Source organism: Ursus maritimus, unplaced genomic scaffold, assembly GCF_017311325.1.
Source record: "Ursus maritimus isolate PB19 unplaced genomic scaffold, ASM1731132v1 scaffold_16, whole genome shotgun sequence".
Taxonomy (NCBI): Eukaryota; Metazoa; Chordata; class Mammalia; order Carnivora; family Ursidae; genus Ursus; species Ursus maritimus.
The window spans coordinates 49,208,365-49,234,149 of record NW_024424008.1 but is presented as its reverse complement, the minus strand read 5'-3'; the positions used below and the strand labels follow the sequence as shown (position 1 = coordinate 49,234,149).

Genomic DNA, 25,785 nt, shown 5'->3' with positions numbered 1-25,785 from the left:
ATCAAGAGTCAGACGCTTAACTGACTGAGCCACTCAGGCCCCCGTTTGCTCTGATTTAAAACAATGCTGCTGTTTGCTCTTGGGTTTTTTGCATTTGGGGTTTTTTGCATTTGGTTGTTTTTGTTGTTTGGGGTTTTTTTTTTGCTGAGTCTTAGGATCCTGAGGGACGATGATTATTCCCGGCTGGAGGGCAAAGCCTCCTGTTGTAGATCTTCGTGAAGTCCTTGTTGAAAACATTGGTATCGGGGTGTAACACGCATAGAGTACACAAGTTTTACTTAAGTATGCAGCCGTGTAGCCACCGTGCAGATCAAGATAGAAAACATTCCTAGTGTTCCAGAAGGCTCCTTGTGCCTTCTCTTAGTCAGAATGCCCTCAAGGTAACTACCGGCTAACCTGTTAGCACAGATTAGTTTTCCCAGCTCATAAATTTTATCAGATCCTGATAGGGTCATTTCTTTAGACTGACCTCCACGTTCAGTACATGTTTATGAGTGGTTTTTCTTGAAAAGATACACTGATTCTGTTCCAGGACTCCAGGAGCAGAGGCTGAGCAGCAGGACACAGCTAACGTGGAACAGTCATCACAAAAGGAATGCGGGCAGCCCACAGGGTAAATACAATCATCGTTTTTCTAAGGTTAAGCCCTCACTTCTGTCCACCTCATTTAAAAAATAATTCTTCATTTGTATTGTATTGTTGCCAAAGGTTTTTTTTTTAGTGAAAGTAATACATACTTGTAATTTTGATGCATAATTACTTAAATAATAGATAAATGGTTCCATGTTCGTCCTGCCTCCCCTCTTCCCCTTCTGTTCCCTGGTAATAACCATTGCTAATAATTTGTTTTCATCCATGCACACGATTCTTTACAAATACAGATATACACGGTGTATATATGAATATATATATATACACATTAAATGAATAATGCTGTACATACTGTTCTGTACTTGGATTTTTTTAACTTATTTAAACTGCCCTTTATTGATATGCATTTGCGTTGTTTGGAAGATTTATTTTTCGAAAATGAAAATTGGTGGTTGTTTACTGGCTCCTATAGCTTGCTTTTGTTTTTGGTTAAATCAGTTAATTTACTTAAGTAACTTCCAGAACTGCTTGTAACGAGTGTCTTTTTATTTTTTTCCTAATACTGAGGGTATCTACAAACTCCAAAAGCCCAAATTTAATGTCCGTATTTAGGAAAGAATCTCATAAAAGAGAGTTTTATGTTACATACCATACAGTATTGTGATGGTGTTTCTCCAGCACGTTATACACTAGACATCCCGTGGTCTGTTTCTACTAGTTGTGCTATGTAACCAATACAGCGCTACGGCCGACTGGACAGTTCTTATCTTTGAACTGATGTTACATCTCACATTGGGTTTTCTTCTCATTTAGGCAAGTTCTTCCTGAGATTCAGGCAACACAGAATCCAGCAAATGAGCAAGAAAGTACAGGTATGTGGGTGGGTAACAGTTTAGAATTAGAATTTCAAAGTCAAAAGTACTATAAAAATTGCCGACATTATCTGTGAATTTTCCAAATTAAAAAAAAAAAATCTAAGCTCCAAAGAAGTAAAGTGATTGGCCAGAGGTGTAGACTGACCCTCAGGGCATCTGTTCCCTGGCCCAGTGCCCTTCCACTCCGTAGTCTGTGACATAGTCTGTGACATCTGTCGACTGCTCTGCTCTACTTGCGTAACGACAGTGTGGCCTTAATAGCTAGTGGTTACCTGACCGCATCCCTTAGCTGTCGCTGAAGAAAACCACGCATCTGGTCGCAACCCCAGATACATCTCCGTAGCACTTTCCATCTGTGCTACTGAATTTGATCAGTAACGAACTGGCCACTTCAGGATTAGAGAGATCGGGATATAAGGTTTGCCCATTTCCATCGAGGGAACTTCCCAGAAGAGAGGCAGGTAGAGAAAATGCTCAGGCATAACATTTGGGATGTAATCACATTCTAGTGGTTGGCTCATTCCTCAGTAGGACTGAGGCACCTCTTTCTGTCAGAACGCTGGGCAGGATGGTGACAGACTTTGGAGCCAAATGGGTTGAAATCTCAGCTTACCACTTGTTAATTGTATGAACTTGGGCTAGTTACTTACCATCTGTCTGCCTCGGGTGTCTCACCTTTGAAGTGTACGTAACAATAACACCTCACTGGGTCATTGCGAGGTTTATCTGCATTAATCTACAGGAAGTTCCTAGAAGAGTGCCTCATGTATAGTGCTCCATTCGTATTAATCATTATTATTTTTTAGCTTTGACCTTATTGAGGGCAATTGCTTATTGAAAAACTATCAAATTGTCATACCAGAAACTACCACAGAGACAGCATGACTTCAGGTAAAAAAAAAAAAATTCTAGTTTTAGTCACTTTCTAGCTATGACCCAGGGCAAGTTGCTCCACGTCTTTGGGCCTGGGTTTTGTTATCTGTAAATGGGAGTAATCATACCAACTGTGGAATGTTGGTAGGCTTGGAGATAACGTATCAGTGCTCAGTAAGTGTTTGCTAACGCAACCAGTTTGGCCCCTATCCATTTTCTCCCTCGTAGAACCTAAAACAGTTGAAGAAGAAGAAAGTAATTTCAGCTCTCCGCTGATGCTTTGGCTCCAGCAAGAACAGAAGAGGAAGGAAAGCATTGCTGAGAAAAAGCCCAAGAAAGGACTTGTTTTTGAAATTTCAAGTGATGATGGATTTCAGATCTGTGCAGAAAGTATCGAAGGTGAGTGGCTTAAATGAGGTTGGCGGGCGCCCGGCTGGCTGTCAGTAGAGCTTCCGACTCTGGATCTCAGGGTCATGAGCTCGAGCCCCACATTCAGCGTAGAGATTACTTAAAAAAAAAAATGAGGTTGTCTCACCAGCACAGACTCGGTCTCGGCCAGATCCACGCTTACTTACATTAGTACCGTTGATGTGGGCGGTTGTGTGCTAGGCATTACAGAGCGTACTTGACGGCATTACACATCTAACTTGTCCTTAAGAAGTTGGTGTTATTGGAGAAATAGTCCAGAATTTAGCAGAGCACGTGAGACGTCTTCTCTCTCCAGCCTCGTTTTCTACCACTTCTTTGTGTACTTCAAAGTCCATTCTCTCTCACCCTTGTGCCTTCACCCGTTTCTTCCCTCTGCCCAGAATGTTCTTTTACCCTTGCTTACCTGGTGAGCTCTACCTTGTCCTGTAGGGTTCAGCTTGGAAAGTCTTCCCTGACCTTCTGAGACAGATAAGCGCTCCCATTCCCTCTTTTCTGCTCCTTTTAGAATCTTAAATGCTTTTCTTAGAGCTTAAATTTTGTTTTTATAAATGTCTGTTTACTTTTACGTCTTACTCAACAGGGAACTTCCTAGAAAGGCTTGCATTTTATTTTCTTATTCCTCTTTGTATCCCAGCATATAGGTGCTCATTAGCTGTAAAGGACTAGTGAATGTTTTCTAGGAAGTAAGTCCTAGAGGAATTTGAAGGGAAGATCCGTGGGTGTCACTTAGTTTTGTCAAAACCAGGAAGAATGGTAGAATAGAAGATTCCGTTGAAGGAGATAATAGAATTTGTTTGGGAAAAGAGGAATGAGAAAGGCTTTCTAAAAAGTTAGCAAAGTTAGACAGGATTGCACGTGATGGGTTTAGAGCGTTCTCAGATAGGAGAGGATGTCAAAATCCCAGTGGGGTAGTAGAGAGAAAATTGCAAAAGTGGGTTGGGCACTGGTTTTGGAAGGGCCTTCAGTGCCAAACCATGAGGCCTTTGAAAATCTGGGGAAGTGGAATAAAAGCAGAATTTCAAGAAGCTTAATGTGGTAGCTCCCGTTAAGGTGGACTGAACTGGAGATATGAGGTGGCAAGAGGTCACTAATGAGGGCATAGCTACAGTAGAGATGTCAGGTAATAAAGCCCATTCCCAGCAGGGAAAGGGAGGAAAGAACAGACACTCCTCAGGACTGCTTGGATATGGACAGTAGAGTGAGAAGTCCAGCGTGACTCTGAAGATTCAGGCCTGGGTCACTAAACAAAGATACGTAAGGAGAACAAAAAGACCATGTTGAGTGTATGAGTTCCACGTACAGCACACTGAGAGTGAAGGGATTGTAAAGGTTTCTAATCACACCTCCTTAGTTTTAAGGAACAGAGGTTAAGGTCTCCCCACAGTCCAGGTTAAATCGTTAATGCTAGTATTGTTTCGTTAGGGCCAGAGTAGAAGTGATATCCAGCACTCAGATTTGGGACCCAGACTACCATCAAGGGATGTGAATGTTCTGGGGACTCAGGGGTCGTTTTCAGAAGCTGTGAGCCTCCTGTCTGCCTGTTGGATAATGCATCTTCTCAGCCGCTTTCTTACGCGAGGAACTTGTTGAAACTAAGAAAACAACAAAAAGCCATTTCAGCGGGTGTTTTCACCCTGTAGGGAGTCTAAGCTCACTGCTTTTGCTTGCCACTGGTGTCAGAGATATCTGATGGACTATTTTATTTCCTCACAGATGCCTGGAAGTCACTGACAGATAAAGTCCAGGAAGCTCGGTCAAATGCCCGTCTAAAGCAGCTCTCGTTTGCAGGTAACGGCCACAGAGGTCATTTTACTCCTGTCTCAGAGTATTCTGGTAACTTGTTGGTCTAAAGCTATAGAGTTGATTCTACAAAAGCATCAACCTTTTTTTTTTTAAATAATTTTTCACAACTTTATTGAGTTATAATTCTTATGCTATATAGTTAGTTGACCCATATAAAACATACAGTTTAGTGGTTTTTAGTCTATTGACAGAGAAGTGCAACCATCACTACTGTATAATTCCAGAACATTTTCATCATCCCTGCAAGAAACCCCAGACTCATTAGCAGTCATTCCTTAGCCCCAGAGCCTGGCCACCATTAAACTACTTTGTGTCTCTAGGGATTTGTATGGACTCATACAATGTGTGGCCTTTTGTGACTGGATTCTTTAGCATAATGCTTTCACGCTTCCTATCTGCTGCAATATTGCATTGGGACTTTATTCTTTCTTTTTTCCTAAACAGATGAATTTTTTATTGAGGTAAAATAACATAAAATTGACCATCTTGGGGCACCTGGGGGACTCAGTCAGTTAAGCATCTGCCTTCGGCTCAGGTCATGATCCCAGGGTCCTGGGATCGAGCCCCGTGTTGGGCTCCGTGCTCCGTGGGGAGCCTGCTTCTCCCTCTCGCTCTGCCTGCTGCTCCCCCTGCTTGTGCACTCTCTCTCTCTGTCAAATAAATAAAATCTTAAAAAAAAAAAATTAGGGGTGCCTGGGTGACTCAGTCGTTAAGTGTCTGCCTTCAGCTCAGGACGTGATCCCAGCGTTCTGGGATCGAGCCCCACATCAGGGTCCTCTGTTGGGAGCCTGCTTCTTCCTCTCCCACTCCCCCTGCTTGTCTCTTTCTCACTGGCTGACTCTCTCACTGGCTATCTCTGTGTCAAATAAATAAATAAAATCTTTAAAAAAAAAATTAACCATTTTAACCATTTTTAAGCGTACAGTTCAGTGGTGGTAAATGCATTCACATTGCTCTGCAGCCATCCATCCATCCATCCCATAACTCTTGTTTTCTCTTGGAAAACTGAAGCTCCCCATTCCCCATTCTCTCCAGCCCCTGGCTACTACTATTATTCTTTCTGTCCTTATGATTTTGATTACCTTTGGTACCTCATGTAAGTGGACTAACAGAAGTGGACTGGCTCATCTCACTTAGCATAATGTCCCCAAGGTTTATCCATTTTGTAGCATATTGCAAAATTTCCTTCCTTTTTAAGGCTGAATAATATCCCATTGTATTTATATGCCGCAGTTTGCTTATTGATGGATTCATCAATGGGTACTTGGGTTGCTTCCACATTTTAGCTATTGTGAATATTCTGCTTTGTGAATATGAGTATACAGATATCTCTTCAAGACCCTGCTTTCCAGTTCTCAGGGGCAGATACCCAGAAGTGGAATTGCTGAATCATGTAGCAATTCCCTTTTTTTTTTTTTTTAAGATTTTATTTATTTATTTGACAGAGACAGCCAGCAAGAGCGGGAACACAAGCAGGGGGAGTGGGAGAGGAAGAAGCAGGCTCCTAGCAGAAGAGCCTGATGTGGGGCTCGATCCCAGAACACCGGGATCACGCCCTGAGCCGAAGGCAGACGCTTAACGACTGCGCCACCCAGGCGCCCCTCCCCCCCTTTTTTTTTTTTTTAAGATTTTATTTATTTATTTGACAGAGATAGAGACAGCCAGCGAGAGAGGGTACACAAGCAGGGGGAGTGGGAGAGGAAGAAGCAGGCTCATAGTGGAGGAGCCTGATGTGGGGCTCGATCCCACAACGCTGGGATCACGCCCTGAGCCGAAGGCAGACGCTCAACCGCTGTGCCACCCAGGCGCCCCTACCCTTTTTTTTTTTAATAGTAATTCCGTTTTTAATATTTTAAGGAACTGCCGTACTGATTTCCACGGTGGCTGCACCATTTTACATCCCCGCCAGCAGTGCCCAAGGGTTCCAGTTTCTAGACATCCCGTGTTTTTTTGATAGAAGCCATAAAACGGGTGTGAGATAGTATTTCATTACAGTTTTAATTTACATTTCTCTAATGATTCGTGATGCTGAGCGTTTTTCCAAGTGCTTACTGGTCATTCATAGATCATTTCTGGAAAAATATCTATTCAAGGTCTTTGCCCGTTTCTTAATCAGGCTTTGTTGTTGTTGTTGTTAAACAGTTGAGTTTTAGAAGTTCTCTCTATATGTTCTGGATATTAATCAGAGAGATGATTTGCAAATATTTCCCCCATTCTGTGGGCTGCCTTTTAACTTTGGATAGTGTATTTAGGGAACAAGAAAGTACAATTTGGTTTTTGGTTTTTAAAAAAATATATTTATTTATTTTAGAGAGAGAGAGAGCACACAAGAGAGGGGAGGGGGGAGGGAGAGAGAATCTCTCGCAGACTCCACGCTGAGAATGGAGCCAGATGTGGGGCTCAATCACATGACCCTGAGATCATGACCTGAGCCAACATCAAGAGTTGGATGCTTAACCGACTGAGCCACCCAGGCACCCCAGGAAAGAATAGTTAGTACATGGCCTCTCCCAGTAGTCACTTTGAACTGATTACTGATAACATGTGTAAAACCCTGCTCCTGGAGTAAGCCAGTGTTCTGAACTCTGTTCTCAGCCTCAAACTGAGTAGCCAGCCCTTTGTTTTTGGCAACAGGACAGAAACTCCTTTGATTTATCCATGTCCTTTACCGCTACATGGAATGGTGGTAAGAAATCATGAGCTCTGGAGGCAGAAAAAACAGTACAAGCTACATTTCTGCCCTTTTGCAATCAATATTACATTGAGTGCAAGCTAATTGACTTCTCTGAGTCTCAATCTCCTTATCTAAAAAGGAATATAAATATGACCTTCAAAATTTGTGGTGATAATTAATTAAATAATGAACCTGTTGTGTCATCTATACTCAAAATAAAGTATTTTTTTATTTTTATTTTTATTTTTTTTTTTAAAGATTTTATTTATTTATTTGACAGAGACAGCCAGCGAGAGAGGGAACACAGCAGGGGGAGTGGGAGAGGAAGAAGCAGGCTCCCAGCGGAGGAGCCCGATGTGGGACTCGATCCCGGAACGCCAGGACCACGCCCTGAGCCGAAGGCAGACGCTTTAACGACTGCGCTACCCAGGCGCCCTAAAGTATTTTTTTAAAAAATGAACCTAACAGGGGCGCCTGGGTGTCTCAGTTGGTTAAGCGTCTACCTTCCACTTGGGTCGTGATCCTGGGGTCCTGGGATCGAGCCCCACATCGGGCTCCCGCTTGGCGGGGAGTCTCTCGTCCCTCTGCCACTCCTCTGCCTGTGTGTGTGTGCTTGCTCTCTCTCTTCAAATGAATAAAATCTTTGGGGGAAAAAAGTATTTTAAAATTAATCAGTCAGGGGCGCCTGGGTGGCACAGTCATTAAGCGTCTGCCTTCGGCTCAGGGCGTGATCCCAGCGTTCTGGGATCGAGCCCCACATCGGGCTCCTCTGCTAGGAGCCTGCTTCTTCCTCTCCCACTCCCCCTGCTTGTGTTTCCTCTCTCGTTGGCTGCCTCTCTCTCTGTCAAATAAATAAATAAAATCTTTAAAAAAAATTAGTCAGTTAATTGATTAATGAACCTGACAATATTGGCTATTTATTTATATGCATGTAGATAAATATGGTTATTTATATGTACATAAATAATGTTATTTATATATCTTAATTTACCTAACATGCCAAACTGACGTTTATCCTGACCGGAAGGATTTGAAACAGAATTCTGAGAAATCATCGAATACTAGCTTTCTGGCAGAGGGGATGGTGATAGTGTCTTTTGATGGACAAAATTTTTTAATTGCCATGAAGTCCAGTCTATTTTTTCCTTTGTTACTTGTGCCTTTGCTGTCATATTCAGGAAGTCATTGCCAAATCCAGTGTCATGAGGGTTTTGTCCCATGTTTTCTTCTAAGAGTTCTGTAGCTTTGGGTCTTTTACACTAGCGTCTTGATCCATTCTGAGTTAATTTTCATATATGGTGTGAGGTAAGGGTCAACTTCATTCTTTTGCATGTGGATATCTGGTTTTCCTAGCACTGTTTGTTGAAAAGACTCTTTTCCGCCAGTAAATTATCTTGGCACCGTAGTTAAAAATCATGCACCCAGGGGTGCCTAGTGGGCTCAGTCTGTGGAGTATGTGACTCTTGATCTTGGGGTTGTGAGTTCGAGCCCCATGTTGGATGTAGAGATTACTTTAAAATAAAATCTTAAAAAAAATCATGTGACCAAATATGCAAGGATTTGTTACTAGACTCAGTTCTATTCCTCTGTCTTCATGCCAGTACCACACTGTTTTGATTAATTACTGTAGATTTGTGGTAAGCTTTGAAATTGGGCAGTTTGAATCCTCCAGTTTTGTTCTTAGGATTGTTTTGGCTATTCAAGATCCCTTCAGATTCCATATGAATTTTTTTTTAAGGTTTATTTATTGAGAGAGAGAGCATGAGTGGGAGGAGTGGCAGAGAGAATCTTAAGCAGACTCGCTGCTGGATGCAGAGCCTGAGGCAGGGCTCAGTCTCAACAACCCTGAGATCAGGACCTGAGCTAAAACCAAGAGTTGGACACTCAACCGACTGAGCCAGGCCTGCCCTCCTGTTGTATCTTCTTTTTAAAGTTGAAACAGAAAAAATAAAGTTGAAATAGTTTCTCATTGTCATTAGATTTCAAATTAAATTTAGGCAGTTTAAAACCATATCATTGATACAGTTGTTTCGAGCAAACATTAAAGATTTTAATTACTTTAATGTAGAAACCTCCCACTGACTGTTTTTTCCATATCTATTTATCTCTCTAACCTTTGATTGGTCCTGGGAAGGGAAACAATGAGTACTTAGAGGAATTTAACTTTATACGGTTTGTTTTTGTTTTTGTTTTAAGAAATAAGGGAGGGAAAGTATTTGAAGTATGTAATAGAAAATATTAACATTGGAATGCCTGGGTGGCTCAGTCAGCTAAGCGTCTGCCTTTGGCTCAGGTCATGATCCTGGGGTCTGGGGATCAAGTCCCACATCAGGCTCCTTGCTCAGTGGGGAGCCTGCTTCTCCCCCTGCCTGCCGTTCCCCCTGCTTGTGCTCTCTCTCTCTGACAAATAAATAAATAAAATCTGAAAGAAAGAAAGAAAGAAAGAAAGAGAAAGGAAGGAAGGAAGAAAGGAAGGAAGAATTTTAAGTGGCAGGTACATGTGTAGTTGTTATAATAGCCTTTGTATTTTTCTGTATTTTAAATTCCTCAGAGTTTGTTTTTAGTTTTGTTTTTGATATTTATTTATTTATTTATTTATTTATTTAAGAGGAAGGAGGGTGTGCAGAGGGAGAGAGAGAATCCTAAGCAGGCTCCATGCCCAACACGGAGGCTGACTCGGGGCTCAGTCTCACAACCCTGAGATTGTGACCTGAGCCACCCAGGCGCCCCACTCATAATTTTTAGAATGCATATTAAAACATGATTAACTGTTTTGTTAATAGATTTATTAGCAAAGCTTTTATTAACAACGATTCAGAATTTGGAGATAATTTAGATACAGATGGAAGAGACAGGTTCTCTCTTATATTAATGGCAGATACATAAATTACTAATACACGTATTTGGAGGAGTAGTTAAGCAATAGCTATGAAAATTTTCAAGTCATGTACCCTTCCATCCAACAATTGCACTTCTAGGAACTTATCCTATAGGTATATCAGTCGAGTCATAAAAAAATGTATGAGGGTGTTCACTCCAACATGTGTTAGCAAAAAACTGGAAGCAACCCAAATACTCCTCAACAGGGGAATTTAGAAAGAGGTCCAAAGTAAATTAATTGCAAGGGGTCAGTTGTAACAGTATATATCTGGTGTGATCGTGGTTCTCTTCAGATACTCTTATATATACATTCACCAAACAATGTATCTAAATATAGAGGATGGTTGTCTCAGAGGCGAGAAGCCTGGGGTGTTAGAATAGGCAGCTTTTACTTTCTGTACTATTTCACTTTATTTCCATGAGTTGATACTATTATAAATTTTTTAAAGGTTAATTCAGGGACGCCTGGGTGGCTCCATTTGTTAAGTGTCTGCCTTCTGCTCGGGTCCTGCATCGGGCTCCCTGTGCGGCGGGGAGCCTGCTTCTCCCTCTGCCTCTGCCTGCCGCTCCCCCTGCTTATGCTCTCTCTCCCTCTCTGACAAATAAATAAAATCTTTATTAAAAAAAAGAGTTAATTCAAATATATTTATAATGGTTTTTTTTTAAGATTTTATGTATTTATTTGACAGTGAGAGAGCACAGACAGAGGGAGCAGCAGAGGGGTGTGCCCAAAGCTAATATAACACTGTATGTTGAAAGAAGAAAAGAAAGAGGAGAGAAAAGTTAAGATTCTCTTGGGTTCTCAGCCTCTGCCCCTCACTCTGCCCCCATGCTGGGCTTGTGCAGCTCTCGACACGCTAGCTCTCGCACTGCACTCCTGTGATTCTTCCAGCACTCCTACCATCCCCCAGAGCTCAGGTCAAAGAAGTCCAGTAAATCTTGACTTCCTTCCGTTCCCTCGTCATTCACATCCAGTTGGTCGCCACTATTGATTCTCCCCTTAGAAGTATGAGCCATATTCTTCTCTCCGTTTCCTTCCTCAGAAATAGCCTCTATCATTGTCTTACAATAATATCAAAAAGCCGTCTAACTGGTCCCTGAGTCTCCCATCTCCTTCTGCTAGTGAATCCTCCGTGTCACCAGAAGTACCTCAAAAGCGTCTTATTGTTGCCTACCAATTATAGAATAAAATCTTCAACCCTTAAATGTTCGTTACTAAACAACACTGTTGAACCCCTGTAGTGTGCCCGGCAGCATGGTGGCCACTTAGGATGGAAGCCAAGTAGAATGGGCTTCGGCGAGTAGAAGCAGACTCAGGCCTGCGCTCCAAGGTCCAGTGCATCAGCCCCTTCACAACAGGTCCCCGCCCCACAGCTTTATATTCTGGTGGCAGAGATAAGTGTTCCAAAGGATGAAATCGATTGACACAAAGGTGGGGCATTAGTGGCAGGGCGCCTCCTCCAGATGGAGTGGTCAGGAAAGGAGTCTGTTGAAGAGGTGACAGTAAAGGTGAGACCTGAGTGATGACAAGAGGGAGCCAGTCCTTCAACAATTAGAGTAAAAGTACTCCATGCCGAAGAAACAGCCGATGAAAAAGCCCTAAAGTGGGAATACCTTTGGTGGGTTTATCGTCTGTCTCTTCCCTGAATAAAAGCTGCATCCATTCAGGTGCCTTGCCTGTCTTCTTCACCTCTGTATTCCCAGGCTCTGTCTGGCACAGCAGAGAGATGGAAAGAAGGTGTGGGGTATAGTAGGTGCTCAGTACATGTTGAATGAGTAAATGTACCCTCTACAACAGAGATCGCTCCCTCTTGAGAGCTCCCACAGTACTCTGTGCCGTACCTTTGTTTGGATACATGCACAGTGTGTCATGGTTTGTGTGCCTGTCTGCCTCCCTCTGCCAAGAGCTCCTCGAGATGGGGGCCATGTGTAATTCATGTATGTTTTCCCATTATTGACACGGTACCTAATCTCGATATAAGCCCTCCAGTGCAAGTAGAGTTGATCACTCAGCTAAACATAAAAATGAACTTTTTGGGGGCGCCTGGGTGGCACAGTGGTTAAGCGTCTGCCTTCGGCTCAGGGCGTGATCCCGGCGTTATGGGATCGAGCCCCACATCAGGCTCCTCCGCTATGAGCCTGCTTCTTCCTCTCCCACTCCCCCTGCTTGTGTTCCCTCTCTCGCTGGCTGTCTCTATCTCTGTCAAATAAATAAATCTTTAAAAAAAAAAAATGAACTTTTTGTAAAAATAAGTATTTTTTTTTTAGATTTTATTCATTTATTTGAGAGAGAGCACGTACAAGCAGGGGGAGGGGCAGAGGGAGAGAGAGAAGCAGATTCCTGTTGAGCAGGGACCCCGATGCAGGACTCGATCCCAGGACCCTGGGATCATGACCTGAGCCAAAGGTAGATGCTTAACTGACTGAACCAGCCAGGTGCCCCACACATTGCTGTTTCTAGTGTCAAAGTGCGGTGGCAGTTGTCGCGGTGCCCCATCCCTTTAATGAAAGAAGCTGGTCATTTCAGAAAGCCTTTCACCATCGGTGCCAGCAACTTACATAAATTGATTTTTATAAAGTAAAAAGAAATCAGAAATGCTCATTAATGGCTTGAGATTGAGTAAAACAAAGCATCTTTCGAGTGTATCATTCCATACATTCACTATAACAACACAAAAGAAAGTTCTGTGTTAGGGTGTTACTACTAACGATTCTTTAAATTTTAGTGAGGTACCTGTGTGAGTATAAAGTTACAGAGTCCAGATACCCCATCACCCTATAAACAAAATGGGATCATGGTTGGAGCCCCACAGCCCAAGGCTCAAACCTTGTCACACCAGTTGTGTGACCTTGGGTGTGGTATTTAAATTCTCTGAGCCTAGCTTGACCGACCTGAAAATGAAGCTGGTAATTCCTGCCTCATGTGGGCATTAGGACCATGAGATGAACTAATACGTATAGCCTATCTGTGTACATACAGAACGTAGAAAATAGCTTGGTGGCGTGACTTGTTTGGTTTTTTTTCAATCCACCATGAACATTTTCCAGATTGATAGACCTGTGTCTGCATCATCTTAATGGTTCGCTAATGCTAATTCTTGGCTAGTCTTTAATGCGGTTCACCCATGAGCAGCCTCTGGCAGAATTCTCTCGCTCAGACGTTTCTTTAGTACCAGGCAGTTTCCTGTTGGCTATACCCTTGCTACCCTGGTGCCTTCTGCCCGACAGGTGTTAACGGTTTGAGGATGCTGGGGATTCTTCACGATGCAGTCGTGTTCCTGATTGAGCAGCTCTCTGGTGCCAAGCACTGTAGGAATTACAAATTCCGTTTCCACAAACCAGAGGAGGCCAACGAACCCCCCCTGAATCCTCATGGCTCAGCCAGGGCTGAAGTTCACCTGAGGCAAGTTCCATTCTCTTTCCTAAGCAGCTTTGGGTCCCAGTTTTATTATCTAATGATACAGTCATTTTCCCCACGTCACCTTTGAGATTTCCAGTGTCAAAGCTGTCCTTCGCTGATTCTGTTCAAAGCGTTTCTATTAAAGCATGTTTTCATCTTTTGGCTCCAGGAAATCAGCATTTGACATGTTTAACTTCCTGGCTTCCAAGCACCGGCAGCCTCCTGAATACAACCCCAACGATGAGGAAGAGGAGGAAGTGCAGCTGAAGTCAGCTCGGTAAGTCTTGAGTGGAGGGGGTCGTTAGGAACACTCTTTGCTCCCCTCTCCTCTGGCTGTTCAGGGCACTGTGTGGTTTTGCTTGGATCAGAATTTCCCGGATCACATTTTAGAAGACCGAACTGTAGTTTGTATTCAAGTAGCAGTAGCCGGCTGGCAGAGGAGAGGAGAAATTCAGATAACTATAAGATGCATATTATATTTTCTTTAACCAAAGTCAACTCTGTCAGCTTTGGCCGTACCACTACCACCATAGTTACCATGGTCAGAAAGGACTGTGTGTAGCTATTATTGGCCTCATTTTACAAGACACTTGTTATTATGCTTGGCATTGAACAAAGGGAATAATGTGGTCATACTCTCTAGAAACCTTTGATCCAAGACTCAAAACTGATTATTTCCTGAAGAGAATTCATTAATAATATGCCTTGTCTCTTTAGGAGGGCAACTAGTATGGATCTGCCAATGCCCATGCGTTTCCGGCACTTAAAAAAGACTTCTAAGGAGGCAGTTGGTGTCTACAGGTATGGCTAAAATTGCAGAAGGAATTGCAGAAAACTTATCGTTTTCCAAAATTAAAGTGGCCCAAATGCTGGAGTGACCTCTCTCAGTAAGTGAGGTTTTTCTAGCTCCTTTAATGGAACCTGATGTTCTGGGATCCTGCCCCTCCTTGGGTCGAACAAGGAGTTTAACGTAGTAAACGTTAAAATATTGCTACTTCTGGTGGGATCCCGAATGGAGAAATCTTTCATTTTTGGCCATTTGTTAGAATAAATAATATACTCGAATCAAGTGGGTCCAGATTTTTTTCTTCTTTCCAGGGGAAAAGGTCCTTCCTGGGGACCTGACAGAGCGGTTTGATTCATTGATTTGTGTATTCACACAGTGAGCCTGATGTGCGAAATTGGTGACCAAGCTCCTTTCCGTCTTTATGTCCCAGGTCTCCCATCCACGGCCGGGGTCTTTTCTGTAAGAGAAACATTGATGCAGGAGAGATGGTGATTGAGTATGCTGGTAACGTGATCCGCTCCATCCAGACCGACAAGCGAGAGAAGTATTACGACAGCAAGGTGAGTCCCTCGCTTTCACTGTCCCGGTTCTGGCGTTGTTTGCAGAAAGGGGCCAGCAACTGAAAATAGGATTCCTACAGCCCAAAAGAAATAGTATATTTTATAATTCAGACATACTTTTTTTTTTTTTTTTTTTTTAAAAACAACCTTTTCTGGGTTGTTTTTCAAGGGGATCTTCTACCTTTTTTTTTTTTTTTTTTTTAAAGATTTTATTTATTTATTTGACAGAGAGAGAGACAGCCAGCCAGAGAGGGAACACAAGCAGGGGGAGTGGGAGAGGAAGAAGCAGGCTCCCAGCAGAGGTGCCTGATGTGGGGCTCGATCTCATAACGCTGGGATCACTCCCTGAGCCGAAGGCAGATGCTTAATGACTGAGCCACCCAGGCACCCCCAGACATACTTTTTTTTTTAAAACATTCTGACATCTTTACAATGTGTGGTGGACTCAGGAGAAGCTCAGAACCCACCCTAAGGTTTAGTATACAACGATACTCTTCGAAAGGTTTGTGTGAGTGGATCCGAGGCTCAAAAGCACCGATGTTTTAGGTTTCTCTTTCCTGTGGAGGCACTGAGAAACCTCTGGTCTAGTAGCTGTAATGTAGGAATTTGCGATGGAAGCATCTTGAAAGATGGGAGAAATCTGCCCGTTTTACTGGAAGAAACTTTTTTCACCCGCAGCTGGAAGCCACCTCAGGACAAGGCTGGGACATGTTCTCCAGCCCGAGCGGTGCTGAGTGATAAGGTGTCCCTTCCTCTCTCCCTCGCGTGTAGGGCATCGGCTGCTACATGTTCCGAATTGATGACTCGGAGGTCGTGGACGCCACCATGCATGGAAACGCCGCACGCTTCATCAACCACTCGTGTGAGCCCAACTGCTACTCCCGGGTCATCAATATCGACGGGCAGAAGCACATCGTCATCTTTGCCATGCGCAAGATCTACCGCGGGGAGGAGCTCACGTATGACTACAAGTTCCCCATCGAGGACGCCAGCAACAAGCTGCCCTGCAACTGCGGCGCCAAGAAGTGCCGGAAGTTCCTGAACTAACGCTGCTCCTCCCCCCGTTGTCGGAGCGCGAGGACCCGGGGCCATCCAAAGCCGTGCCGAAGGCCTTTGCCAGCCGCTGCGCGTTCCAGGATTGAGTGGGCACCGTCGAGGGGCCTCCGTGATGGCTGGGCTCCCTTACGTCCCAGATTCACATGATACATGTGATCCTAGTCCTGGAGAGAGAGGAGGTCTCGAAGAAAAGATCCGCGACCGGCTTTCTACTGGGGCCCCTCTGATTGTATGCCGTGAAAGAGTGGGACATGGGGTCGCTAGCAGACTTGCCTGGAAAGAGCCTCTGGAGGGTTAGTTGTGTTGTGAGATTGGGCCTGAGCGTCTCCTCAGAGAGAAGTTGCCATCCTCACCTTGGCCCTTTCCCAAGCACTACAAGCGAGGGGTCAGCCAGGGCCCCCGATGTAGAGTTGGTTGGATACCTGATAGTTTGCCAGCCGGGCCCAGCCTGTAGCCGTCTGTTGAACAAACAGAGAAGGTCTGGTGGTTTTCCCTACTCTCCTCCCACTTGAGAGTTCACTTCTGGTTGGGAGACAGGATTCTTAGCACCTTTGGTGTCAAAAGGCTGTCTTGGGGTTGTGCCAATGAATCACCAAACATGGAGCCTGTGGGCTTTAAGTGGGAGTGTTAGCCCCGTGAGCCTTATCTCAGCCAATTACCTTTCTTGACAATAGGAGCGGTGTCCCTCTCATTTCTCCCCTCCTCCCTCCACTTTGTTCGTTCTCCCGTTTCATCCCACTGCTTTCCCGTTCTTTCTGGGTGGTAGAGGGGAGTGACTCCCTGCTCAAGGACACTCCCTGTCGGGCATCGTATATGCCTACAAAACGACCCCTGAGCCTGTAAGCACGCCCAGTGGGGAAGTGGACAGGAGCCATTGGCCATAACCAGACGGAATTTGGAGTTTTCATAAAGCTCCACGGAGAGTTTTAAAGAAATATATGTAGCATGATTTTTCAGAAGAGGAGAAAGATTATTTAAATAGGATCTGAATCATGCAACAACCAGAGTATCACAACCAGGATGACCCTGGGCCCCATTCCTAGGGCATGGTAACTTTATTTTCCCCTTGTTAAGACATAGGAAGACTTCATTTTTAAATGGTCGGTGTCCAGTTGAAGGCAGAACACTAATCAGATTTGAAGGCCCAAAACTTGGGGACTAGACCACCTTGTATCGAGGGACCTCTGCCACCTGTGCAAAACCCACAGGTTAAGTAGATTAAATGACACTACTGCCCTGATTACTCCTTAGGATGTGGTCAAAACAGCATCAAATGTTTCTTCTCTTCCTTTCCCCAAGACGGTGTCCTGAACCTGTTAAATTAAGTCATTGGATTTTACTCTGTTCTGTTTACAGTTTGCTATTTAAGGTTTTATAAATGTAAATATATTTTGTATATTTTTCTATGAGAAGCACTTCATAGGGAGAAGCACTTATGACAAGGCTATTTTTTAAACCGCGGTATTATCCTAATTTAAAAGAAGATCGGTTTTTAATAATTTTTTATTTTCATAGGATGAAGTTAGAGAAAAATATTCAGCTGTACACACAAAGTCTGGTTTTTCCTGCCCAACTTCCCCCTGGAAGGTGTACTTTTGTTGTTTAATGTGTAGCTTGTTTGTGCCCTGTTGACATACACGTGTCCTGGGTTTGCTCTTTGACAATAAATGGACAAGGAAGGTCACCCTACTCCATTGGGCCACTCCCCTCCTTCCCGTGTGGAAGCTCCTCAGAAGGCTGTGGTAGTACCCGACACGGCAGTGCCCCCTCTCCTTCCCCGCACGCTCTCTCCCTTCGGGGACCAGCTCGGAGTGGTGAGAGGGGTCACCTCCATTTCCCTCATCCTGCCCTACTTCCGAGATAGCAACCAAGTTGAATGGCACCCTGACATTTTCCTCACCATCTGCCTCATCGGTCACCTCATCCCCTTTCCCTCTGCCCCCCAAGTCCTCATACCTGCGAAGAACCCACGGACCCCCGTGCCCTCGTGTGGGGCAGCCCGTTGAAACCGAAGCACAGTCTGACCACTCATGCTAGCGCAGGTCCTCCTCTGCCTCCTCGGCCACTGGGTTTCAGAGCAGTGCAGTCCGGTAGAGGGCAGGGCGCCCTTCTCTCCCGCAAGAAGCCCATTCCTATGGAAGTCTAGCAAAGCAATACGACTCAGCCCTGCGCTCTCTGCCCCAGGACTCATGGCTCTGCTGTGCCTTCCACCCTGGGCTTCCTGTTCTTCCGTGACCTTAAGAACTGTGTCTGGTGGCTTTGCTGGAACATTGTCACTGTTTTCGCTGTCATGCAGGGAGCCCAGCACTGTGGCCAGGATGGCAGAGACTTCCTTGTCATCGTGGAGAAGTGCCAGCAGGGGACTGGGGAAAAACACTCTACCCAGACCTCGCCTCCCTTCCTCCTTTGCCCGTGAACAAGATACAGTGGCCCTAGGGCTCCACTAGTGTCTGCTCTCCTTTATTGCACTGTGTGGGGGTTTTTTGTAAATCCTTTATTCCCTTTTTTTTTTTTTTTAAAGAAAAAAAACCTTAAGCTGCATTTGTTACTGAAATGATTAATGCACTGATGGGTCATGAATTCACCTTGAGAAAGACCCAAAGGCCAGTCAGGGGGTGGGGGAAACTCAGCTAAATAGACCTAGTTACTGCCCTGCTAGGCCATGCTGTACTGTGAGCCCCCTCCTCATTCTCTTTCTACCAATCCCGAACCCCGAGGCCAGGGGAGGGACTCACATCTCTCCTCCTCTTGCCAGCTGCAGACGGTTTGCCTTGCCTTTCCACTCCCTAACTGTCAACCATAGAAGTGAGGAGTTCCTCTTCTAGCTCAGCCTTGAGTCCATTGCCAAAATTCAGCATACCTGCCAGCAACTTGGGGAATAAGCTAAGGTTTCCCTACAAGAGGGAGAGAAGGCAAAACAAACAAAAACAAACCGGCATATGTCTCCAAAACACCTGAGTTTGTTTTGAAAGTGACCAAGGGAATCTCCGCACAAAAGTGCAGACCGAGGAACTGTGGTGGGTCACTCCCAGGAATCCCCCAAGGGGCATCCCGAATCCCTAAGGAGTCACAGCTGCGAGCCCGGTCAGTTCTCAGTGAGAGAGCCAGCTCACGTAGAGCTTTGCTGCTAGAGCCTGTTGTGGCTGCACTTCCTGGTGGCCAGTGACAACTGTGTAACCGGAACAGCTGCATGGCGCTGACCCTACGGCCGGAACTTGGTCCCTTGGCTCCCTCTGTTACCGTCCACCACCTCCAGCACAGCGCCTCCGGTTTTTAGTCCAATCACCAGAAATAAGGGGGAAGCCCTGGCAGCTATAATATATATGTTTTCAACCAGACTCCTTTGCCGGGATACAGTCCGCCACCCCGCTTGCCTCTGTCAACCCCCCCGGCCAATGCAGTGAGCACCATGCAGCTCCCTTGATCTAAAATATACAACAACAACATTAAGAAAAAAAAAAACAAAAAAACAAAAAAAAAACAAAAAAATATCTTTTAATGAATGTATCTTTCTAAAGGACTGACGTTCAATCAAATATCTGAAAATACTAAAGGTCAAAACCTTATCAGATGTTAACTTTTAAGTTTGATTTGGGATTTTTTTAACTAGAAATCAAGTTTGGGGGTTTTTTGTTTTTTCTTTTTTCTTTTTAAAGGAAAAGCGGGTCATTGCAAAGGGCTGGGTGTAATTTTATGTTTCATTTCCTTCATTTTAAAGCAATACAAGGTTATTGAGCAGATGGGTTTGTGCCGAATCATGAATACCAGGCAAGTCTCACACTCTGAAAACTTGCAACATTTTTGTTTTGTTTTTCAAATAAATATAAATATGATATATATAGGAACTAATATAGTAATGCACCATGTAACAAAGCCTAGTTCAGTCCATGGCTTTTAATTCTCTTAACACTATAGATAAGGATTGTGTTACAGTTGCTAGTAGTGGCAGGAAAACGTCAGTCTGGCGCTCCTCTGATCCTCCGAAGTTGGGGGGGGACCCAAACCGCAAAGGGACGGTGACGCGGTCCGTTCCCAGGGTCAGAGAGGAACGCAGAAATGGTGTCACCCGGATTTTTTCTGCCCATGAATGTTGCCAGTCAGTACCTGTACTCCTTGTTTCTCTATTTTTGGTTATGAATGTTGGGGTTACCACCTGCATTTAGGGGAAAATTGTGTTCTGTGCTTTCCTGGTATCTTGTTCCGAGGTACTCTAGTTCTGTCTTTCAACCAAGAAAATAGACTTGTGGTGTTTCTTTTATTGAACTTTTAACAGTCTCTTTAGTAAATACAGGTAGTTGAATAATTGTTTCAAAAGCTCAACAGATGACAAGCTTCTTTTCTAGAAATAAGACATTTCTTGACAACTTTATCATGTATAACAGATCTTTTGGTTTTTTTCCTTGTGTTCTTCCAAGCTTCTGGTTAGAGAAAAAGAGAAAAAAAAAAAAAAAAGGAAAAAAATGTGTCTAAAGTCCATCAGTGTTAACTCCCTGTGACAGGGATGAAGGAAAATACTTTAATAGTTCAAAAAATAATAATGCTGAAAGCTCTCTACGAAAGACTGAATGTAAAAGTAAAAAGTGTACATAGTTGTAAAAAAAAAAGGAGTTTTTAAACATGTTTATTTTCTATGCACTTTTTTTTATTTAAGTGATAGTTTAATTAATAAACATGTCAAGTTTATTGCTGCACACGATCAAGCTTTCTTTTGGCTTTGGGTGGGGTGCAGAAGGGGGGAGGGGGAGCAGCAGCGAGTGGCCTGTGGCCTGATTTCAAAGTACCAGCCACGGTCCTTTCTTTGAAGGTGGAATCATTAAATCACTCTGCCTCGCCTTCCTCCAGGCCCCACTTCACACTGACTCTCCAAACTGTTTCTTCCTCCCCGGCTCATCAGTGGTTTGTGTTCAGGACCTAATTAATGCTGGGTATGAGGAAGGGGTCAGGAGGACAAAGAGCTTAACCTCCCGCATATCCCCCATTTTTATCTGTGGGCAGTCAAGAGGCCTTCAACCAATTTCCTGCCAGTCTAGGAATATATTAAAGCAAAAGCATTTCAGGGAGAACCCGAACAGCACCGTCTCTGCTTCACTCCACCTTAAGGCAGAAATCGGATTCATTTACTGCTCCCCCTAAAACTGGGGTGGGGGTGGGAAGGCAGTTGAGAACTATTTGTAAATATTCTGCCAAGCCAGAGTTGCTAACTCCAGGCCAAATGAGGTTGAGTTTACACTACAGCCAAGGAATGGAAGACACTCCTCATGGGGGATGGACCTCAAACAGAACCTCTGCCCTCTAGATCAGCTGGCCACCAGGCTCAGCCCCCACCCCTTCCTCCCTCCTCTGTCCTGAGTCACCTTTGGGACTTGGGAGTTGAGCACCATGGGGACTCCAAATGACCAGGCAGTGTTGCAGGCCATCTTCAACCCTGACACCCCATTTGGAGACCTTGTTGGGTTGGACGTGGGAGAGGAAGTGGAGAAGGCAGAAGTAGGTGAAGGTAAGTTTGACCTTGGACTACAGTGCTCCACACTGGCTGGCCTCACTGCGGTGGTGCGACAGTGGTCTCACAAGACCCCTTGTTCCATGACCCTTGGACGATGAGGTTGGAATGCGAGAGGTCGGCTGATCCTTAGTGCACTGGCGGAGGCTTGGCAAGAGTTCCTCTGCCAAGAGGAGCTCAAGTCGTGGTTTGTCTGTCCTTCAGCCCTCATGCCTCTGAACTTAACCTCAGCCCTTAACTCACCCCGTAATCCATAATCCAGGCTCAACTGTGCTGGGGGAAAGGGTGGAGAGCTGCTCGACTCGCATCTTTGTCATGACAGGGCATTTCACTCCACACATAATGGAAGGGCAGGGGCGGCTCAGTTGAAAAGTTCCGACCTCAGCATGAAGCACCTAAGCAAATGCTCAGCGTTACACACCTTTACAGACGCAGCCCTGAGCGAATCCCGCCAGAGTGGAGGCACTCACTGGCCCTTCCTTCAGTCGCTAATGGGGCGAAGTTCTATCCCCATCAGGAGTTTTTTGGTTTTTGTTTTAATTAAGTAGGCTCTATGCCCAACATGAGGCTTGAACTCATGACCCCGAGATCAAGAGTTACATGCTTGGGGCGCCTGGGTGGCTCAGTCATTAAGCGTCTGCCTTCGGCTCAGGGCATGATCCTGGCGTTCTGGGATCGAGCCCCACATCAGGCTCCCTGCCCCGCTGGGAGCCTGCTTCTTCCTCTCCCACTCCCTCTGCTTGTGTTCCCTCTCTCGCTGGCTGTCTTTCTCTCTGTGTCAAATGAATAAATAAAATCTTTAAAAAAGAGTTACATGCTCTACTGAGCCAGCCAGGCGCCACCCCCTCCCCCGTTAGTTTTCGATGACCTTTGTTTCTAAAGGAGTGAAGCCTAGGTCTTAGGGAAGCTTCAGTCTGAAAAGCTGAGGGATAGGTCGGACGTAATTTTCATTGCCTGAGTATGTCTTGGTGGTCTTCGGGTTGGAGGCAGTATAATAGAACAAAATGGGGACGGAATAAGGAGCCAGGAAGACATGGGTTCAAATCCAAGCTGTGCATTTAGGAGCTGTGTGACCTTGAGTAAGTCCTTTAGCTACCGGGCTGAGTTTGGGCTTCATTCTCTTGGCAATGAGCCGACAAAGTCCCTTTCCCAGGTCCCTTTGGAACTCAGTGCTAGCTCTCAGCCTTGGTGACCTCAGCTCCCCCTGCCCACTCACTGCATCTTGACCCCTGCCGTGACCTACATCCCAGCCCCCTCAGCTCCTGCTCAGGCCCCAGCTTTCTAAAGCCCAAGGGGGCTTTTCCTTCCTGCTCCCAACTGCATACCTGTCCCCTCCTGGCTCCCTCCCTCACACAGATGGCCTTTTCCCGAGAGCCCAGCTGGAGCAGTCCAAGGCCCTGGAGCTGCAGGGGGTGATGGCCGCCGAGGCTGGCGACCTCAGCACAGCCCTGGAGAGGTTTGGCCAAGCCATCAACCTGCTGCCGGAGAGGGCATCTGCCTACAACAACCGGGCCCAGGCCCGCCGACTCCAAGGAGATGTGGCAGGTGAGGGGGGCGCCCCAGAGCTTCTGCAGGGGGGCCCTGGAGTCCACAGACCAGAGATGAAGTGCTTGTGGGGCTGCGGAGTCACTAAACTCTTCCGGAACCTGTGTTCTTACTTGTAAGCCATACCTTACGGGCCCTGCTAATCTCAGGGCGATTGTGAAAATCAGAAGAGATTGCGTTCCATTCCTTTATTTAACAAACATGTAATGAGAGTCTACCGTTGTAGCAGTGGGCTAGGCGCTGAGGACAGACATGCGAGACAGACTACTTACAGCGATTACCCTGTGCCAGACATCCAGCACTTTCCACGTGAGCTACAGTAACTCACTTAATCCTTACTACAACCCCAAAAGGTGTGTGCTGTTGTAACCTCCATTTTACAGACGAAGGAACTAGAGCAGAGCTGGGATTTGAACGAGGTGGCAGGGCTCCCAAGTCTGTGCTCCGAATGCCCCTGGGATAGTGCTTCTGAAGCTCACAGTTCGTGGGGGAAGGACAGACACTAACTCTGATCATGTGTCTAACAAGTTGGGAGGGCTCAGCGTGGTATCTGCCCCGAGGGGTAAGATTGATTTATTTTTTAATTTTTTAAAAATATTTTATTTATTTGAGAGAGAGCGAGCAGGGAAAGGGGCAGAGGGAGAATGAGAAGCAGACTCCCCACTGAGCAGGGAGCCCCATGTGGGGCTGGACCCCAGGATCACGACCTGAAGGCAGAGGCCTGACTGAGACACCCAGGTGCCCCAGGGGTGAGTTTTAAAGACTGAGTAGGAGGTAGCTGGATGGAGGGGAGGGAGCGGGAGAAGGCATAGCCCGTAGGTGTCCAGAGGCATGAAAAGGTAGAGGAAACTTCAGATCTCTGGGCTAGCTGGAAGGAGGAGGGGTGGAAGGGTAGAGTAGAGCCTGGAGAAGTAAATAGGGGCCTGATGGTGAAGAACCGGGAATGTGAGGAAGAGGTTGACTGTCTTAAAAACATGGGGAATCATTAAAGGATTTTAACTGGGGAGACTAGGGAGTGACTGGATCAAACCCGCTGTACTTGGGTTCTTCTACAGTGGGGACAATGGGACACAGAAGGCCTTGCTAGGGACCAGAGGGCAGACTGATGTGAAGGAATGCCAGCCTGGGGACTTTGGACTCCACTCTGGGAACAGTGGGGAACCGAGGGCCCCTTTTCCGGGCTTTGTTACCTGGCTGTGGCAGGACCGGGCAGGGCTGGGCCAGGCTGTAAAAGCAGCCAAGGACAGGCTGCAGACCAAAACTCCAGAGAGGAACAGAGGCGATTGATGCTGCCTGGAGAAAGGCAATTCCTCCAGACCAGCTCCTTGGAGGGAAACCCAGAAACGCTGTGATCAGAGAGCTTCTTAACTGTCTGGGTGGCCTGGGGAGCATAGCCCCTGCTGGGTTCTGGGCTCAAAACACACAGAAACAGGACAGAGATGGGCCTGTCTGTAGGATGATGCTGGAGTTCATTAAGCACCCTGACAGCCCTTCTGACTAGAGAGCATGAGTGAACTGAGGCAGAGCCCAGAAAAACTGCAGCTGGGCCCTAAGGTACATACCAGCGGGCTGCCTGAGGTTGAGTTCAGAGTTCTAATGCCTAATCCGAGTATTTTATGAGAATGATGAACATAAAAATGCCCATGTCCGCGGCCAGCTCTTGGTCCAAGATCTCCTTTACTGAAAATAGATACAAAATAATGAAGATCATGGAGATGGAGAATGAGGAAAGGCAGTCAGAGGGAGAACAGGTTTAAAGCAAACAATGGGGGCGCCTGGGTGGCTCAGTCCTTAAGCGTCTGCCTTCGGCTCAGGGCATGATCCTGGAGTTCTGGGATGAGCCTGAGCCCCACGTCGGACTCTTCCACTGGGAGCCTGCTTCTTCCTCTCCCACTCCCCCTGCTTGTGTTCCTTCTCTCGCGCTGGCTGTCTCTCTCTGTGTCAAATAAATAAATAAAAATCTTTGGGAAAAAAAAAAGCATACAATGAATGAGAGGAGAGAAACGCCTTCAGAAGGAAAAGAAAGAGAAAGGAATTTTATTGCATTTGTAAGAAATGGTTTTCAGTACAATTTTTTTAGACTCGGAGACTCAGAGTCAGTCACCCGGCACAGGATAGACGCTTAATAGCGTACGAGCAGAATAGACTGCCTGCTACCGCTGGACCACGGGCCAGATTCATGAACCTAGTGACCATTCAAATGCGTCCCAGCACGCTTCGTGTTTTGGTGTATTGGATAGTGAAAGGTAATAGGGACTCCCGTAGACGGGCTGTGCACCCCGGGCAAGTCTTGCCAGCTTCTCCAGTCTGCATCTATGCGGTGGGAAGAACGATACACAGCTGAGGAGCAAGAGCAGGCGGGCCGTGGGGTGGCCGAGCCCCAGAGCCGCGGTTCTGACCCTCGCGCCCGCCCTCCCCGCAGGCGCCCTGGAGGACCTGGAGCGCGCCGTGACGCTGAGCGGCGGCCGGGGCCGCGCCGCCCGCCAGGGCTTCGTGCAGCGCGGGCTCCTGGCGCAGCTGCAGGGCCGGGACGACGACGCCCGCAGGGACTTCGAGCGAGCGGCGCGGCTGGGGAGCTCGTTCGCGCGGCGCCAGCTGGTGCTGCTCAATCCCTACGCCGCGCTGTGCAACCGCATGCTGGCCGACGTGATGAGGCAGCTGCGCGGGCCCTGCAACGGCCGCTGAGCCGACCCAATAAAGCTGCTGGCTCTCCCCAACTCTCGCCGGTGTCTGAGTCCAGCCGCCGGCCCCCGTGCTGCAGGGCATTCGGCGGTCAGCCGCGGTGGGGGCGGGGGGCGGGGAGGGCGGGGCC

General features: G+C 46.1%; 2 protein-coding genes across 4 annotated transcripts in view; both read left to right on the top strand.

The window, feature by feature from the left end:
* The window catches only part of KMT2A (lysine methyltransferase 2A), a 79,887-nt gene extending 59,276 nt beyond the window's left edge, over positions 1 to 20,611 (top strand). For both annotated transcript variants that reach the window (XM_040631170.1, XM_040631169.1), the window contains exons 28-36: positions 533 to 613; positions 1,405 to 1,463; positions 2,568 to 2,738; positions 4,482 to 4,556; positions 13,354 to 13,528; positions 13,695 to 13,802; positions 14,243 to 14,326; positions 14,743 to 14,872; positions 15,644 to 20,611. In XM_040631170.1, the coding sequence (XP_040487104.1) occupies positions 533 to 613; positions 1,405 to 1,463; positions 2,568 to 2,738; positions 4,482 to 4,556; positions 13,354 to 13,528; positions 13,695 to 13,802; positions 14,243 to 14,326; positions 14,743 to 14,872; positions 15,644 to 15,919 (1,159 nt within the window). In that variant the 3' untranslated portion in view covers positions 15,920 to 20,611. The remainder of the gene's footprint in view (positions 1 to 532; positions 614 to 1,404; positions 1,464 to 2,567; positions 2,739 to 4,481; positions 4,557 to 13,353; positions 13,529 to 13,694; positions 13,803 to 14,242; positions 14,327 to 14,742; positions 14,873 to 15,643) is intronic.
* A 696-nt stretch (positions 20,612 to 21,307) lies between these two features.
* Positions 21,308 to 25,658, top strand: TTC36 (tetratricopeptide repeat domain 36). Of its 2 annotated transcripts, none has more exons than XM_040630705.1 (3): positions 21,308 to 21,419; positions 22,785 to 22,973; positions 25,396 to 25,658. In XM_040630705.1, the coding sequence occupies exons 1-3, from the start codon at positions 21,308 to 21,310 to the stop codon at positions 25,656 to 25,658; spliced, it is 564 nt and encodes a 187-aa protein (XP_040486639.1). The 2 variants fall into 2 exon arrangements, with proteins under 2 accessions (XP_040486639.1, XP_040486638.1); XM_040630704.1 differs by having other exon boundaries at positions 21,308 to 21,425.
* The last annotated feature ends 127 nt before the right edge of the window (positions 25,659 to 25,785 follow it).

What these genes read in the sequence shown, in the direction of transcription:
- TTC36 (XM_040630704.1), top strand. Translation starts at nt 21,308, where the DNA reads ATGGGGACTCCAAATGACCAGGCAGTGTTGCAGGCCATCTTCAACCCT. An exon ending in GAAGGCAGAAGTAGGTGAAG is followed by an intron (nt 21,426 to 22,784) that starts GTAAGTTTGACC and finishes TCCCTCACACAG; the next exon opens with ATGGCCTTTTCCCGAGAGCC. An exon ending in ACTCCAAGGAGATGTGGCAG is followed by an intron (nt 22,974 to 25,395) that starts GTGAGGGGGGCG and finishes CCCTCCCCGCAG; the next exon opens with GCGCCCTGGAGGACCTGGAG.